This window comes from Nicotiana sylvestris, chromosome 1 (assembly GCF_000393655.2).
Source record: "Nicotiana sylvestris chromosome 1, ASM39365v2, whole genome shotgun sequence".
NCBI classification, from domain to species: Eukaryota; Viridiplantae; Streptophyta; class Magnoliopsida; order Solanales; family Solanaceae; genus Nicotiana; species Nicotiana sylvestris.
In genome coordinates this window covers 176,517,811-176,537,720 of record NC_091057.1, presented here as the reverse complement: position 1 = coordinate 176,537,720, position 19,910 = coordinate 176,517,811, and the positions used below count along the sequence as shown (strand labels likewise).

The 19,910-nt window shown below is 36.7% G+C and overlaps 1 protein-coding gene across 1 annotated transcript; it reads left to right on the top strand.

Moving 5' to 3' along the window:
* Nucleotides 1-16,368: 16,368 nt before the first annotated feature.
* LOC138877191 (uncharacterized mitochondrial protein AtMg00810-like) lies at nucleotides 16,369-16,975 on the top strand. The gene is made up of 2 exons (XM_070156782.1): nucleotides 16,369-16,480; nucleotides 16,641-16,975. Exons 1-2 carry the CDS (start codon nucleotides 16,369-16,371, stop codon nucleotides 16,973-16,975), a joined length of 447 nt encoding a protein of 148 aa, XP_070012883.1.
* Nucleotides 16,976-19,910: the final 2,935 nt, after the last annotated feature.

Sequence of the window (19,910 nt, the reverse complement as noted above, 5' to 3'; positions counted from 1 at the left end):
TTGAAATGAAATTGACGGACTTGACACAGACTACAGACTTTATACAAAAGGGAAATTACAAACTCCAACGGACAACAAACTCTGAAGACAAAGAACATACAGACTTCAAACTGTGAATGTCTTAGAGTTTTTAATTTTGGGCACCCGCGGGGCGTCGTTCGGCCTCTCCGCGAGTTTTGTTGCAAGGCCTCTCTGCAGATCTTTTAAATCTTCCATGATCTGGTGGACGTGAATCATTATTGAAACAAAAAAGGTGGTACGGGACATATCCTCACAAGCTAGGAACTCTATGGTGATGTAGTGCCCGATATCGTCGATTCTTCCCTTGATTCTGTCCCTTTCCATAAGCAATCGCTCTATTTGTTGATTTCGCATCCCCAACACTTGAGCGTTGTAAAAGAGTTAATCCTGAAACTCATTCATCTGTTTCTCCATTCGGGCCATCAGATCATAGCAACGCTTCCTATCTGTTCTGGCATCTCGGGCTTGTCTAAAGATCCGCTCTTTGAGAGTGGATATTGTTTTTCTCAATATAGTGATGTCCCTTTCGCAATCCCTCTTTATTTGCTGCGTATGCTTTGCTCGCGCTTATGTACCCCTCGAAGAAATCTGCCTCGACTTTACAAGCTGTAAGAACTCGGCATATCTTGGATACCATCATGGGGCAAACGTGCTTTTGTTGCTGGTAATCAGGGTTTTGACGACTCCTGCCACCTTTAAATCAATATTTCTGTCTTTCCGGGGAAACACCACAATGCCCAAGAATGCTTACCATGAAGGTGAACCGCCTATGTTCATCCCATTTTGTCCGATTTCCTTTGCTGCTAACCCCGCTTTTTGGATCGTTGAACCCTCCTATATGCCCATGAACTGCAGAGTAGAAAAACTTTATCCTACTCAGCGTACGGGACTCCCTTGCTTATCTTCAGTAGATCCATGAACTGGCGCGTATTGACGGCTCTTGGAGCAATCAGATATTTGTGCCTTAGCCCCTCAGTAATGTCCATATAACCTGCTACCTCTTCTAAGGTTGGGGTGAGTTTGAAATCTGAGAAGTGGAATACATTGTGGGCCGTGTTCCAAAAAATGTAACCAAAGCCTTTATGATATCCCCATAGGATTAATCTTCAGCCACCCAGTGACGCCTCCCAAGTATAGCTTGACCGTGTCGCGCTCTGATCCGCCCAAATCATCCCACCACATGTGCAACTCCAAAGGGATCTTGTTCACTATTGTTACGTATAAATTCTGACTTGTGCTCATTCTGCACATTTATTAGGGTGTTTAAAATTTAAGATTTATTTGACTCAAAATAAAACTAACACACATTTTCCCCAAAAATAAAAATAAAAACCCGATTTCGCAAATATGGCCTTTCAGCATTTCGAGAACGCAGATTTTAAGGCTGTATAGATTAACTGATCGAAATCTTAAAACAACCAAAGGTGGCTATTTATGCAAAATCGGCCTTCCGTCGTCCTTTTTTGGGGACATTCGGCTACTTTTGACAAAAATGGCATCACCCGATTTATTTATGTTGACAATTAAAATTTAACATTTTTGGCTATTTTTGCAAAAGGGGAGGTTGGACCCGATGAGGGTTGCCTACGTATCTCACACCCGGTGAGAATCAAACCGGCGTAGTTCGGGCCGATAAAACAAACTTCTTTTGAACACAAGACTCTTTTTCATTGGCAAATAAAACAATTTTTCATAAACAAAACCTTTTTTTTTTCATTTTCTCAAAAAAATCGACAGAGTTCGACACTATTGATTTTTCAAAACAGGCGATTAACCATCTCTATCTCTCTTTCCTCAAAGTATTCAAAAGCCGGTCAGCATGTAAGTCCGAAGCAAATAAATGCACAGGTAGAATCAAGTAAGATGCATCAGGATGGTCATTTTCACTTTTTGGTACACCTGTCCTAGACAGACCCAACCCTTGTGTTGAGCCTCCAAAGTCAAATGCACGTGATGCAAACAAACGTTCCTACTAGGGATCCGGCATAAAGCTGAGTTATTCTAGGTTCATAACCTGGGTATTTGCTCTAGACTGTGTACCCAAGCGGACAACTCGAGTCGAAGAGGGGGCTACGTACCGGGAACCAAAAGGCCATCCGGCTTAGTAACTTGTCCGGCCTCTTTCTTATTTCAGGTATTGACACTAACAGAATAGGGAGTCTCGACCAGCAAGCTCGTCCCCGGAGGTAAGAAGAGAAGGATTTCGGCACAATTTATATGCAGTTTAGATAATATCAAAGCGGTAAAAGCAGCATTTAGCACATTAGGCCCAAACATGTAACAAAATCAGATAAAGCCAAATATAACAATTTATCTAAGCTCGAATTCTGAACCTTGAACCAGAGGTTCTGGGTTTCACTAAAATCCCAAGCAGAGTCGTCAGAGCTGTCACACCTCCCTTTTCACCCGCGCCAACGCAAAGGGGCGCAGAAGGAGTTTTTCCAATTAAAGAACAATCGAAACGGGATTTATTATTTAATTCAGAGTCGCCACTTGGGAGATTTATGGTGTCCCAAGTCACCGGTTGAATCCCGAATCGAGGAAAAGATTGACTCTGTATTACAGTCCGCGAACCAGAAATTCGGATAAGGAATTCTGTTAACCCGGGAGAAGGTGTTAGGTATTCCCAAGTTCCGTGGTTCTAGCACGGTCGCTCAACTGTCATATTCGACTTATTTATCTGATTTTAATACATGTTGAACCTATGTGCAAATTTTAACCTTTTACCGTTTTTATTATTATTATTTTTTAATGAGAATTGCAACGTCGTGAAAACACATCTCGGACCACGTCACATCAATGCACCCGTGGTTATTGACATATTCCGACTCCGTTGAGATTTGGATTTGGGTCACATAAATGTGCACGCGAGTTTAAGAAAGTACTTTATTAAAAGCGCACCTAAAGTGACTAGCGCGTTATTATTTTTTAGGAAAAGCCGTGAAATTCATTAGACGGTCCGTCCCGCAATCTAGGTGTTTTAATATATACATTTAACGAGGGCCCCGCGATCTTTGTATTTTTTTATTTGGCGACGCTCGTCTAATTTATTATTTAAAGGCTAATCCTAAAACGACTATTATTCTTCTATTTTATTTGTCCTTAAAGAAATAACAGGGGGGGGGCCTAACATTCACGAATAAGTTAACTGATTCGAATTCAAGTAGACTATTGATATTAACCATTAACATGCAACTACTTGTTCCTACGTCGAAATAGTGAGCTTAACAAACCAAGGAGAGGACATCAATAACTAGCATGTTGGACTGTTTTAAAAGAACGTTTAACCTGAAATCGTAATAAGCACCACATGTTGACTTCTGGATTATTTATAGGTTCAAACGACACTGATGTTCAATTTTTAACTCAATATTAACCGAAATCAGTACTAAACTATACTAAGTCTGCAACATAATCTACATGAATTAATAGTTTAATAGTCTTTAATACAATACAAATTAGATGGACTAAATATGTATACTACTCAAAAGATGATCAAATACAGCCATATGCATTCCAAACGAGCAAGGCTCTGGAAATATGGCTCCATTTCATTCAAATCTGCAGTTACATCAAGGTGAGTTCAAATTGTGTACGTGGAAATCAGAAATCAACAGGAAGTAAAAGCAGTTAGCTCGGCAGGGCAGTCAATAGCTATTAGGAATTTCACAAAGCCCCAACACAGCTATTCTTCAACCCAGGAATGATTCAATGACCCAAAAACCAAACAGAAACCAAAAGATTGACCCACAGTAGTACCCAACAAACCAAATGAACTCCAAGAGACGACCAAAACCACTTGAAACTTTCAATAGACTAAAGTTCCATCAGAAACCACTTCAGCTGGACTTAAAGTCACTCAAGATAAGTCTAGTGTATTTGAATTAGGAAAATGAAATCACTGAAGCAGGAAAAGAATTTCAATGACACAGGGAGACTTCTTCAGTATTTCTCTCTGTCCTTTTCAAGCTTAAAACTCCCCAAACTGATCCCTAAGAGACTGACTAACTCTCCAGTATTTTAAGTGTTTTCAAACTCTCAGATTACTTAAAGAAGAACTGACTTAAAATGTTTTCTCACCAGCTGATTTCTTCAGGACTAGTGAAACTCCCAAGAACTCTCTCTATTTTTCCCTTTTCAGATTGCTTTTTCTCTTCTAAGGTCTGCCCCAAAAGAAAAGCCAACCCAGACTAAAGAAAAAGCCCCCTTCAGATTTTTCGACCCTAACTCTGTCCGGAAAAAAAAAACTCTATTATGTCCAAACCTTCCTCTATTTATCTGCCCCCAAAACAGGCCCTTCCCCCTCTCTAAAGCACTTAAACTAATACCACCACCATCTTTTGCCCATGATATTCTCTTACAGCCCATTATCATGTGTCTTGTGCCCAAAGGTATGGGCAGCTTATAATATTCAATTAACCCCCATGCTATCATGTTTTGTTCCCCACTATTACCAAACAATTCATTAGTTTAATGGTGCTTTAATACTTAGTGGACAGAACACTCAAACTACCCATTTCTTCCTGTTTTCAATTCCCAAATTACCCCCTAAAACCCTGAAATTAATGTCCTACCCACTCCCTTTCACCATGCATTGAGCCTTTCAACTCCAACTTATTCAAATCTACCCACTAGCCAAGCTGAATTCAACAAACTACAACAACTATAATCAATCCAGCCTACCAAGTTTCTAACAACTAAATGATTAAGGCTGAATTCTAACTGGAACCAACAGACTGAACTTGAATCAAAACCATATTAACACCACACAGACCCCAACAGAATCATTGAAGCTAAAACTGAAACTGAATCAAACAACGCGTTGATATAGGGATTAAGCTATCACAATTCTAACCTAGACAAAACAGATGAACACTGAACGAAAACAAACTGAACTCATACGAAAGAACATGGTGGATAACCATGAGAAAGGGAAATTGGAACACTTCGAAACAACTGATTCCATCAGGCTTACTTCAACACAACATTAGAACAGAGAAGAAACAGGAAGGTAAACCTATGGGGATGAACCAAAACTTAAACTATTATCATGCTAATCTAATATTCAAACATAATAGACTAATCGACGACACTTATTCAATCGATTACACACATTACAGTATACAACAACCGACAACAAACAGAAATGATGATAAAATTGGACCAAATAAGAAGGTCTGATGGAGAAGGAAAAAGAGTAATTGATAAAAGACGAATTCGAACTCATCTTAAACAAACAAACAAACAAAACATGAAAACAAACAGAGAAACAGAAGAAATACCTCCGAACTCAGACCTATCTCTCACTCGCTCTGCTCGTAACTCTGACTTGAGCCTTTTGGGGTAAAAACGGACTTTAATCGAGTGTTCTCAACTGAGAACACTCGACTAAAGTCGATTATAAACCCCAATTTTCCTCGAACTGCCTCTAGGTTTAGGGTTTGCTCGTTCGATTTGGGAGTTGAATAGTTCTGATGAGATTCGAATGAAACTAGGGTGTGATTTGGGGTTGGGGAGGTCTAGTGGTCAAAAGGTATGAGTTTGGAAGGGTTTAGGTTAGGCGCCGCCACCAGGGGATCTTGTGGCGGCGCTAGGGTTCTTGGATCAAAATCAATATTCGAACGGCTGGGACTAGATTCAAAGGAAGGGGAAGGTGGATTTGGAAAGAAAAAGTCAGGGCGGAGCTGTGGTGTGAAATTGGGGGTCATTGGACGAACTAGGGTTCCGGCCTTATTTCGATCTAATATTCGACTCAAACGGCTGGGATTCGAGGGATAAGGGTTAGGGGTTCTAATTGGGGAGGTCGAGGAGAATACATGGTGTAAAAATGGGGTCGTTTGGACCACATGAACCGCCGTGAGGCGATTTCCGGTGGGCGGAGGACGGTGGTTGAAGGCGGCGGATATGTTTGGTCTCTGAAGCTCAGAGACGAAGAAGTGGGGGGGCTTGGTTTAGGGGGCGGGGTAGGATTTAGGAATATATACCAGGTGGGGAATTTAATCCCGGTCGTTAGATCAATTAAGATCAACGGCCAGGATCAAGGAGATTAACCCAATACAGTGTCGTTTGGTTTAGTGTTGGGGTCGGGGTCGATCGGGGTGGCAGGTCGGGCCAGGGAATGGGTAAGGGGCATTGATCAATGACTGTTGGATCAAGTCGTATCAACGGCTTTGATTAAGAGTGACCAAACGACGTCGTTTTAAGACGTCTCTGACCAGGCCAAACTAGACCTGGTTCATGGATTATTTGGGCCTGATTTTTGCACTGAAATCGGCCAATATCCACTCTTTTTCTTCTCTTTTTTTCTTTCATTTTCTTTTAATTCCTTTTCAACTAAAATCATAATTGAATTGTAACATTGACAATTAACTTAAAACATTAACTCTTAATAACAGCTATCACATGTAATTAAACACCCAATAAAGATAAAATCACACAATTCGGATATTAAACGCCAAAAATGCAAAGTACATATTTTTTGTGATCTTTCCATTTTGTAAAGCAAACTTGATTGTTTAATTAATTCCTAAATTGTAAAATTAAATCCTAAATGCGCATGCAACACATATTTTTGTATTTTTCTTAATTAAAGTAGAAATAAACATGCACAGACAAAAATACAAATAAATCACAAACAACACAAAACCATTTTATTTTGAATTTTTGTAGGAATAGTTCTTGTAGGGCAAAAATCACGTGCTCACAGTCTTCATACAATATTGTTGGAATATTCTCTTTCGAAAAAAGACCACATGTTTGCTGAATGTGTTGAGTTATCGATCTCAACCAAACGCATTCTCGACTTGCTTCGTGAATGGCTATTATCTCTGTATGATTTGAAGAAGTAGCAACTATAGTTTGTTTTGTCGAACGCCATGATATGGCTGTACCTCCACTTGTAAATAAATAGCATGTCTGAGATCTACCTTTGTATGGATCAGACAAATATCCTGCATTTGCATAACCAATCAATGATGGCTTGGATTCATTTGAATAAAATAAACCCATATCAATGGTCCCTTGGAGGTGTCTGAATATATGTTTAATACCATTCCAGCGTCTTTGTGTTGGTGAAGAACTAAATTTTGCCAATAAGCTTATTGAGAAATCTATATCTGGTCGGGAATTATTGGCAAGATACATTAATACCCAATTGCACTAAGATATGGTACTTCGGCACCAAGAAGTTCTTCATCATTTTCATGAGGCCGGAATGAATCTTTCTTTATATCAAGTGATCTCACAACCATCGGGGTACTCAATGGATGTGATTTATCCATATAGAATCACTTTGAAATCTTTTCGATGTATGTTAATTGCTGGAAAAATATTCCATCTTTCATATACTTAATTTGTAGACCAAGACAAAATTTTGTATTTCCAAGATCTTTCATTTCAAATTCTTTCTTCAAACAGTCTACTGTTTTTGAAAGCTCCTCAGGAGTTCCAATGATATTTAAATCATCAACATACACGGTAATTACAACAAATTTAGATCCAGACCTTTTTATAAAGACACAAGGACAAATTAGATCATTCTTGTACCCTTCTTTCAACAGGTATTCACTCAGGCGATTGTACCACATACGACCTGATTGTTTCAATCCGTATAAAGATTTCTGAAGCTTTATTGAACAAGTTTCTCGAAAACTTTTATATGCTTCTGGCACTTTAAATCCCTCAGGTACTTTCATAAAAATTTCGTTGTCTAATGATCCATACAAATAGGCTGTAACAACATCCATTAGATGCATATCAAGTTTTTCTTGCACTGCCATATTTATGAGATATGAAGGTAATAACATCCACTACAGGAGAATATATCTCCATATAATCAATTCCAGGCTTTTGGGAAAACCCTTGTGCCACAAGTCGCGCTTTATATCTAACGACTTCATTTTTATCATTTCGTTTTCGCACAAAAACCCATTTATACCCTACTGGCTTTATGCCTTCAGGTGTTCGAACTATGGGTCCGAAGACTTCACCTTTTTCAAGTGAAGTTAACTCTTCCTGGATAGCGTCTTTCCATTTTGGCCAATCATTTCTCTGTCTACATTCATTGATAGATTTTGGTTCAAGATCCTCATCTTGTTGCATTATTTCAACAACAACATTATAAGCAAAAATGTTATCGATAAAAATATTATTTCGGTTGCATCTTTTCCTGGTTGAGACGTAACTTATTGATATCTCTTCATTCTCATTATTTTCAGGTACCTGGACCTCCCCTAAGGTCTTATCATTTGTTACGTCTTGGGGCTCTTCTTGAGCCACTACCTTTGTGTTATGTTCACTTTGATCACTTGCTCCTTTTCTTCTTCGAGGATTTTTATCTTTAGAACCGATTGATCTACCACGTTTCAAGCATGGCTTAGACTCATTTGCTTTAATTAATTGTCCGGCCGGGATATCAACTCGAATTGGAGCATTAGCAGCTGGAATATGTGACTTAGTCACCCTTGGTAGGTCAGTGAATGCATCTGCCAATTGATTTGCAATATTTTGCAAATGAATAATCTTTTGAACCTCTTGTTCACATTGATTTGTTCGAGGATCTAAATGAGACAGTGATAATGCATTCTAATCTATCTTCTTTTTCAGCTGCTTATTTTCTCCCCCTAATGTTGGATATACTGATTCATCAAAATGGCAATCAGAAAATCTTGCCGTAAATAAATCTCTAGTCATCGGCTCTAGATATTTTATAATAGAAGGAGATTCATATCCAACATATATCCCCAACCTTCTTTGATGACCCATCTTTGTACGTTGTGGTGGAGCAATTGGAACATATATCGCACAACCAAAGATCCTAAGATGGGAAATATTTGGCTCCTGACCAAAAGCCAATTGCAATGGGGAGACTTTATGATAACTTGTGGGCCTTATCCGCACAAGTGCTGCTGCGTGCAAAATAGCATGACCCCATACTGAAATGGGAAGTTTTGTTCTCATAAGCATTGGTCTAGCAATTAATTGGAGGCGTTTGATCAATGATTCTGCTAGACCATTTTGTGTATGAACATGAGCAACCGGATGCTCAATTGTTATCCCAGTTGAAATACAATAATCATTAAAGGCTTGGGATGTAAACTCACCAGCATTATCAAGACGAATTGTCTTAATTGCATAATCTGGAAATTGTGCTCTTAGCTTTATTATTTGAGCCAACAATCTCGCAAATGCCATATTGCGAGTTGATAGTAAGCACACATGTGACCATCTTGTAGATGCATCTACCAAAACCATATAATATTTGAATGGTCCACATGGAGGGTGAATGGGCCCACATATATCACCCTGTATACGTTCCAGAAATGCAGGGGATTTCATCCTAACTTTAATAGTTGATGCTCTAATAGTTAATTTTCCTTGAGAACATGCAGCACAAGAGAATTCCTTATATTGAAGAATCTTCTGATTCTTCATTGCATGTCCATGTGAATTCTCAATTATTTTACGCATCATATTAGAACCAGGATGACCCAATCGGTCATGCCAAATAATAAAATTATCTTGATTAGTAAACTTCTCGTTTACTACGGCATGTGTTTCGATCCTGTTAATACTTGTGTAGCATAAGCCGGAGGAAATAGCAGGTAACATTTCAAGCACATATTTCTTACCGGACATTATTGTAGTAATATAAAGATATTCAATCTTTTCATCATTTGTAGTCTCAATATGATAGCCATTTTGTCGAATATCTTTGAAGCTTAATAAGTTTCTTTGAGATTTACTACAATATAGTGCTTCATCAATAGCCAAATTTGTTCCTCCTAGTAGTAATAAATTGGCTCTTCCAGAACCTTCAATTAATCTTGTACTACCGGATATTGTATTAACATTCGCTTCTTTCATTACCAAATAACAGAAATATCTCTTATCTTTTAAAATAGTGTGTATTGTAGCACTATCCAAAAGACATATATCATCTTTATTAATCTTAAGTCCAACTGAAAACTGGGGAATTTTCATATTCTTCATAAAACAAAATACATCATAAGAAATATGAAAGACAAACAGAAAAAAAACATTAAGAAATACATTAGGAATGTAGAAAGATGAATTAGAAAAATACACTCAAGAAAAATAAACTAGTTGCAAACATAAAAATAACAACTTTTATAGCTTCATTCCCCAGTAAGATGAATAGTTCTTCAGTCAATATCCTCAAAGAAGTCTCCAGCTTCTAAATGAGTAATTTTTGTTAGGCCTCCAAAATCATCTTTATATGCAAGATGTGCCTTAGAATCATATTTGTTTGAGAGACCTGCTTCATCATCATTATTTTGAAAGGCCAGGTGTGCCTCCACATTATTTCTTTTTTTTTTCTGAGGGAGGCTTGATAAAGTTTGACAAAATAATCTGGCGTACGACAAATGCGTGCCCAATGACCATTCATACCACATCGGTGGCACATACTAGTTTTACCTTTTGAATGATAAATTTGAGAACCCTTATTATTCTCCAATTTATTTTCACCATAATGACGATAATTGTTTCGTCCCCTGCCACGTCCACGTTTACGACCATGGCCACGACCACGGTAATTATTTTATTTTCTTTCAAACTTATCATATGCTGCTACAACATTCACTTCCGGAAATGGAGCTGATCCAGTGGGACAAGCTTCATGATTTTTCATTAATAGAGTATTATTCTGCTCTACCACAAGTAGGCATGTGATTAACTCAAAATATTTCTTAAAACTTTTTTCACGGTATTGTTGTTGTAGCACCACATTTGAAGCGTGAAAAGTATAAAATATTTTTTCCAATAAGTCCTCATCTGTGATAGTGTCTCCACATAATTTTAATAGAGAACTTACTTTAAAGATAGCAGAATTATATTCACTTACGGTTTTAAAGTCTTGCAGCCTTAAATGTATCCACTCATACCGAGCTTTCGGTAATACCGTAAGTTTTAGATGGTCATACCGATCCTTCAAATTAATCCATAATTCAAGTGGATCTTTTACAGTTAAATATTTAGTTTTTAACCCTTCATGTAGATAATGACGAAGGAAAATCATGACCTTCGCTTTATCCTGATTTGATGCTACATTTCCTTGTATAATAGTATTTCCAAGACCTTTAGCGTCAAGGTGAATTTCAGCATCAAAGACCCATGATAAATAGTTCCTCCCGGTGATGTGAAGTGCCACAAATTCAAGTTTTGATAAATTTGACATAGTAAAACTATCATAAAAGATGAATAAGTTAGAGAACTAATTATAATAACAAATAATTAATGAAAACAAAACGATTAAGGTAAAAGAAATGAAAATAGAGTTATATCATGTTAACAATCTACTATTTCATTTTATTCTTGCCATAAAGTAAAAATTACATACTTGTTTCATTTCACTTTTTATTATTGATATATATGTGTTAATAGGGGTAAGGTCTGATGGTAAGCAACCCCCACTTCCAACCGAGAGGTTGTGAGTTCGAGTCTCCCCAAGAGCAAGGTGGGAAGTTCTTGGAGGGAAGGATGCCGGGGGTCTATTTGGAAACAGTCTCTCTACCCTAGGGTAGTGGTAAGGTCTGCGTACACACTACCCTCCCCAGACCCTACTAAGTGGGATTATACTGGGTTGTTGTTGTTGTTGTTGATGTGTTAATAGAATTGAACGTGTCTAACATTATTTATATGTTCCAATAAATATAAAGTAATTAAACTATAAAATTATTGCTTGTCAATTCATTTCTCACAATTCTTCAAAATGCCTTAAAGATATGTTTTGATCCAGGGAATCCATGAATATTATAAGTATGTCATTAATGCATAGCTAGTTTGATGACTTTGAGGTCCTCTAAGATTTGAGCACGGAAGGAAATAGTTATTTTATCACTGCAATGTACTTAAACTATTTAAGATACCCAAGAGCACAAGTAATCTGCAAACAATGAGCATATGATATGTACTACCATAAATAAAATGATTATAATGATACATGCCTTAATAAAATATGGCTCAACTTAGCGGAAGTTAAGAATAAAATTAGAGCTTCGTGCTGATAACGTGTTATAAAATAAAAGCAATGCAGTAAAATGTAAATAAGAAGAGATGGAAAGAAGGAAGAAGTCTTTTCTTCTTTCATTTTGGTGTATCTTTCCATTGCAATTATATAGCCTTTTATAGGCATAAAAAGTAAAGATGATGGACATAAAATAGGATATTTAATCTTTAAGTTATTCACAACATGGGCATCCAATGTAGCATCCAATGTACAAACTATGTTATTTACAACATGGGCATCCAATGTAGCATCCAATGTACAAACTATTTATAACACATAGCTAATATTAGACATATTTGTCATGGTTAAAAATCAATGGATGAGATTTAATTGAATAAAATAAAGCTCTAGCCATAGTTAAAGTATCTAATTCCTTCCTTTATTCATTCTCAAATAATATCTTTTGCAATCCCACAATTATAGCTACACATTTTCTAGGATTACTTCTCTCTTGTAGTAATTTTCTTTCCGTGAGTTATTTTTTTTCGCTTCTACATAATCTTCTTACATTCTTATTAATAAAATAAGAAATATTAGAAGTAAGTTTCATCCTTTGATAATAATTGAAGAACAGTACAAATATTATAAGTAAGTTCCAATCTTACACCCATTTCAAAGCAACTTTTTTCAACTTTAGTCGTGTACTCGTGTAAAAGCATTCGAGTCAGCATTCCCAAAGAAGTAAACCTGTTAAGAGGAATAATGATATGGGTTAGTTAGACAATTAGTTAGTGATAACTTCAGTTAATTATGTGAGTTAGTTGTTAGTTAGTGGGAATTAGGTTTTGTATAAATGTATGTGTACAATTTATACCAGAAATAGTGAAAAAAATGAACTTCTCTTCTTATTCTCTGTTTCTCTCTTCTCTCTCGATCTAGAAGCTTCCATGGTTGCATATCAACATGTTATCAGAGCTATGGCAGCAAATTGATCGCGCATTCCACGTTCTCGTGACTATAAGTTAATTGTTTCTCATTCTCCTTAGTCGCTAGGTCGAATTCTATTTCTCATTCATTTTGATCGAACAATGGGGGATTCTTTGACGACAACAATGGCGGCAATTAAAATCGATCATACTCATTCTTTATTTGTACATCCATCAGACACTCCAAGCTCTGTTTTAATCCGATTCAGCTTTAGGGATCCGAGAATTATGGGCTATAGAGAAGGTCGATGAGAATTGCATTCCAAGCCAAGCGAAAGCTAGGGTTTGTTACTGGTGCATGTGTTAAGGAATCATTTCCTACTACATTGCATGAGGATTTGGAGACATGCAATGCAATTGTCCTCTCTTGGATCATGAACACGGTATCTCCACATTTGTTGAGTGGAGTTGTTTATGCTTTGAATGCACATTTGGTTTGGAAGGATCTACAAGAGCGATTCGATAAGGTCAATCATATGAGAATCTATCAGTTGCATCGTGCGATAGCAACGATCTCGTAAGGAATTGATTCTGTTTCAGTTTACTTCAGTAAATTGAAGGAACTTTATGATGAATTTGATGTTATGGCTCTTATTCCTAGTTGTGGATGTAAGAAGTCAAAAGACTATGTTGAGTATCTTCACGAATAGAGATTGATTCAATTTTTAGGAGGATTGAATGATTCCTATGCTCAAGTAAGGAGACAGACACTGATGAAGACCACTGAGCCTACTTTGAACTAGGCTTAGGCTTTGATCATAGAGGATGAGACTCAGAGATCAAATTCTACTCAGAGCCTCATTAGTCCTGGAGAGGGAAACGATATTATTGCCTTTGGACTGCTAAGAACTCACAACAAAAGATCAGGAGAAGCTACAATGACAGGAGCCACAATGTTGTTCAGTGTGAGCATTGTAAGATGAAAGGCCACAACAACGAAAATTGCTACCAGCTCAATGGTTATCCACCTAATTTTAAAGTGAGGAGAAAGCAAGGGGCTAATGTTGTGAGCTATGGTGGATCTAATGTTGTGAATTATGGTGGACCTAATGCTGTGAATTATGGTAAACCTAAGGAGACAAATTGTTTTGGTGGATCTAATAACACGTCTGGTTCTGTAGCATCTTACCCTACTCAACCTCAAGGCCACACTCACTTTGATACATACAATGTAACAATAGGATGAATCAACACTAACTCTAGAGGACATCATACTGGCCCAGATGCAGGAGTAGGAGGAGCAGGACCTATGCCTTTTACACTAGAACAATACAACTAGTTACTCATAATGCTAACTAACAATAATACCTTCTCAGCTTCAACAGGCAACATGGCAGGTATCATTAGATCATTTATGGTCACTTGTGTTAATCCTGAATGGATAGTTGATACAGGAGCCACTGATTACATGGTTTCTAGTTCTAAGATGATGTTTTAAAAGCATACACCTGATAGTGAGTCAGACAGTACACTTGCCAAATGAATCTCAGCTACCAATAGCTTATGTTAGTAAATGTAAACTAAACCAAGGGAAAATCTCAGGAGTTCTTTGTGTGCATGGTTTAAAATACAACCTTCTTCCAGTCTCTAAGCTCACTAAAGAACTAAATTGTTGTATGACATTTTTTCCTGATTTTTGTCTCATGCAGGACCTTCACATTGGTATGGTGAAGGGGACTGGTAGACTTCTCAATGAACTTTACTACTGGGATCACAAATATAGCAACAATATGTCTCACTCAGTAGTATTACATGTGAGAAGTGATGAGGAGACTTGGCACAAAAAACTAGGACATGTCCCTCACAAAATATTGCAGTAGATGTATATAGTAAAGCAGTATAAAAAAAAGTAGCAGCAGCTCATGCTCAATGTTCCCTCTTGCCAAACAGATTAGGCTGTCATTTCCACAGAGCACTAGTAGAGCAGCATGTTCTTTTGATTTAGTACATGGTGATGTATGGGGACCTTATAGAGTTCCCACTTATGATGGGAATAGATATTTCTTAACTCTAGTAGATAATCATGGTAGACTGGTTTGGATTTTTTTTGTTTAAGGTCAAAAGTGATATCTCAATTGTAATGAAGGATTTTCTGATTTTAATAAAAACTTAGTTTGGTAGAGCGGTCAAGGTCTTCAGGAGTGATAATGGTACAAAGTTTTTAATACTCATTGTCGTGATATTTTTAGTTTAGTAGGGATCATTCACCATAGTTCTTGTGTGCATACACCCCAGCAGAATGAAGTGATGGAGAGGAAACATAGGCAAATATTACAAGTTTCCAGATCAATAAGATTTCAAGGAAGCATTCCCTTAAGGTTCTAGGGACCATGTGTGCAGAGTGTTGTATATCTTATTAACAGAATTCCTTCTACTGCATTGTCTGAAAAATCTCCATTTGAAGTGTTCTATGGCAGGAAACCTAACCTTCAACACCTAAGGTTTCTTGGTTGCTTTATGTTATGCAACTAGAATAGGTGCCAACACAGACAAATTTGATTTCAGAGTAGAAAAGCCAGTACATCTGGGGTATTCTCCTACTCAGAAAGGCTACAAACTCTATATTCTGACTAACCATATTATGTTTGTTAGTAGGTATATTGTGTTCTGGTTGAATGTATTTCCTTTTAGCTCTCCTGCTACAAGGGGCACATTTGAACCAGTTCCTTCATCTCAAACATCAGATACAAAATTCTTTGTGTCCATTCCTGTCACAAATAATGCACAAGTTGATCACAGTGTTAGCCCTCCCAACATGGTTGAACCAGTTGAAATTTTAGTTAAATGTTCACCAGGGACTCATCCTGCTTTAGTACATAGTGAGCCAGCTGGTCCTATAGAATCACCAACTGCTACACCTACAACAAGCATTACAAATACTGATGCATCACCTGTTGCTGCCAGGAGATCCTCCAGGCCTTCCAAACACACCAGGTTGGCTTCATGTTTTGTGCATCAAGTGCCTACAGGAAAGTCTTCTGGAACCTCTACTGCAAGTTCAACTTCCATGTATCCTATTTCCTCCTATATGTCTTATACTTCTTTGTCAGACTCCTACTTCAAGTCAGTGTGCAATTTTTCAGCAGTCAAAGAACCAACTTCTTATGCTGAGGCCATGCATGATCCTAAGTAGATTGAGGCTATGGATCAAGACTTGAAGGCCCTGAATGACAACAACACTTGGTGCTTGGTGGATACAGGAAAAAGGGCAATAGGTTGCAAGTGGGTCTTTAAAGTCAAATATAATGCTCAGTGAGAGGTGGAAAGGTACAAGACAAGGTTGGTGGCCAAGGGCTACACGCAGCAGGAAGACCTAGATTATCAGGAAACCTTCTCTCCTGTGGTTAAGGTGGTGATTGTACGAGAAGTCTTATCTCTAGCTGCCATGCATAGATGGAAGCTCCATCAAATGGATGTTTCAATGCCTTCTTGCAAGGAGATTTGGTGGAGGATGTCTATATGATTCCACCACCTGGCCTTGTTAGCCAGAGGGGAGTCCTCCCAGGTATGCAAGCTTCAAAAATCACTCTATGACCTCAAGCAAGCCTCTAGACAATAGAATCTCAAACTTTGTGAGGCCTTAAATGCCTCTGATTTTGTTCAAAGTCTGCATAATTATTCTCTCTTTAGTAAGCACTCTGGTCATGATCAAGTCCTTGTGCTAGTGTATGTTGATGATCTTGTGATCACTGGATCCAATCCTATCATGATAGAGGCTACTAAACTCATGCTGCAACAACATTTCAAGATCAAGGACCTGGGGGAGATAAAGTACTTCTTTGGTCTTGAAATTGCTAGAAGTAAACAGGGAATTCTAGCCAGCCAAAGGAATTTTGCTCTTGACTTGATCAGTGATCTTGGTCTAGCCAGATCTAAGCCAGCAGGCACACCATTAGAGGTGAATCAAAGGCTTACTAGTCTGGATTTTGATGAAGGAGGAACCTGTAGTACCTATCAGATGAATTTTTGCCTGATCCTACCATTTATGAGGAGCTGGTAGGAAAGTTGTTATACCTTATAATGACCAGATCAGACATAGCTTATGCTGTGCAGAATTTAAGTCAATTCACGCACAAACCAAAGAAATCCCACATGGAAGGAGCTCTAAGGGTGGTAAGGTATCTAAAGAATGCACCAGGGCTGAGAATACTATTATCAACTAAGGTTTCATCACAACTCACAGTGCATTATGATGCAGATTGGGCAACTTGACCAATGGCAAGGAAGTCAGTCAGTGGTTTTGTAGTGAAGCTGAGAAATTCTTTGATCTCTTGGAAATCAAAGAAGCAGAACGCCATTTCAAGGAGCTCAGCAGGCGCAGAGTATAAAAGCATGGCAAATGCCATGGCAGAGATAGTCTGGTTAGTAGGGTTGTTCAAGGAGCTGAATTTTGATGTAGAAGTGCTAGTAAAGTTATTCTGCGACAGTAAGGCAACAATTCAAATAACAGCAAATCCCGTATATCATGAGCGCATTAAGCACATAGAAATTGATTGTCACTTCATCAGAGAGAAGGTGCATGAGGGTTCTATTCAAACAGTTCATGTACCATCAAACCTGCAGCTAGCTGACATTCTCACAAAATGACTTGGTAAATCACAACATGATTTCTTATTGTCCAAGTTGGGAGTGTTCAATCTCTTCTCACTACACATCTTGAGGGGGAGTGTTAAGAGGAATAATGACGTAGGTTAGTTATACAATTAGTTAGGGATAACTTCAGTTAATTATGTGGGTTAGTTGTTAGTTAGTGGGAGTTAACTGTGTATAAATGTATGTTGCCTAACGAATTATAGGAAGTTCTACACTAAGAGAGACAAAAGAGATTATTTGGGAAAAAATAAAAGAAGAAATTAAATATTTTAACTATGGTTAGAGCTTTATTTTATTTAATTAAATCTCATATATTAATTTTTAATCATAACAAGTGTCTCCAATCCAAGTATGGACTTAGAGAAATGGAGAGACTAGGAAATCGAGGGGAGTTGAATCCGCTAATATCATATTTGATAGCTTTTTAGTTACTTTATTTAAAATTTAGCACACCAAGTAGTCAAGTACGGTGCTTGATTATCATTTTATAATCCCACGTAAATAAAACATATATAAGCTATGAGTTAATTTATGTATTTTTTTATTAGGTAGAAGATGGAATAACTATACCCAAAATAACTTAAACTCTTTATTACTAATCCATACATTAGCATAATTAAATTCAGAAGTTGTAAATTGTCCATATAAAGGGAGAAGATTTAAGAGAATAAAACTAAGTTACTAGCTAGAAATATAATATACAGCTGAAGGATGTTTAATGCCACAACCTTATCAATGGTAGTAGTTTGGTACCATTCACGGCTTCTTTTGGTATAATTATTCTAACGAAATGAGAATAAAAGATTATATCAGAATGCATGCTTCCTAAATTCCTATTATAGATAAACTTTTTTAATTTCCAGAGCTTGCCTGAGCGTATTTATATCATTATAAACATGACTAGCATACGTGGCTTTAGAGTGTAGATTTTAAATCCTACTTTCTAACAAATAATGATGAGGAATCTTGCTTTTATATGGCCAAGTATTAAACCTAAAATCAAATAGTGGGAAACAATAAGAAGTGTCTTCTCATAAGCAAACAGCTTTTAGAAAATTAAAGTTTTCCAACCATTCAATTCATCTTTTTTAATTACTTAAAATTTGCTAATGTTAATTACACTCTTTTTTTTATTACTAAAAACTTGCTTTTCCCAAGCACTATGTTAATCACCGTTGTTTAAAGCTAGTGATTTGTGTCTAATCCGGAAGTAAAACGAGCTGTCCTAAATTGTGCAGAGTACGAAATATATATTTTTTTATAAAATATTTCGGAAATTTCCTGATTCGTTGAATATAACATTAATCGCAGTCCTTTCTCAAAATGATGTACAAAGTATTATGAAGGAAACCTTAAATTTGATCATATTCAAGTATTTGAAACGATTTTAGAATTTGGTAAGCTTATACATGCAATTAAGCGCTAATAATAACATTTGGTGATAATTCAGATTCATAAATAAAATAGGAAATTGGTGAAATGATAATAAAGATTATTAATTCATCTTTTTGGGAATATATGAACAAAATTTTCCGTCAAAAAATTACAACACTCCAAATCATATTGTGTGTTGTCAACACCACACATTAAACACACTGCCTCCCTATGGCCTTATCAACCATCCATTATCGAAGGTACACATTTTATGTCCAACTAAAGTACTAAATAATTGAGATATTCATTAGCTTTTTTAGTATTACTCATCTGTCTCATTTTATGTGACGTAATTACTATTTGAAAAAATTTAATAATTTTTTTATTGTAACCTTTTAAATACCATTTTAATGTTTTAAATTGTTAATATTGTGATTTATAATAATTTTATATAATTTTTAAATATGTATATTTTATCCAAAAATTTAAAATTTTTATGTCCCAATTCACATAAAAAAATTAGATACAATAGTTTGAATCTCGTATATCAAATCGATTCACGTAAAATGAGACGGAAGGAAATTACATTTGATGCATGACATCCACACTGCCTTTCCAATTTTATTGTTAATCACTTTATTCTTCGTACTCCATACTTTATTTGTTACAGAACACGTATAGTCGCCCAATTAAGGCATCAAAGGTTGATTTACAACTACATTGGTTCATAGAGGTGACTCAAGGAGGAGACAATTAAAGTCTTTGCTTTAGGTTCCCTAAATTTGGGACCCGAAATATTTTTACTTTTGCATTTTTCATCTTATTTTTGCTTAGAAAAAGTTTATAAGAAAAAGAGGTACAAACTCCCTATAAAAATAGAAAGATGACTGTCTATTTTTTTAAAATAAAAATATTTTATAATTTTAAATTAAGCTATTCAAATATTCAAATTGGTAAATAATATTTTT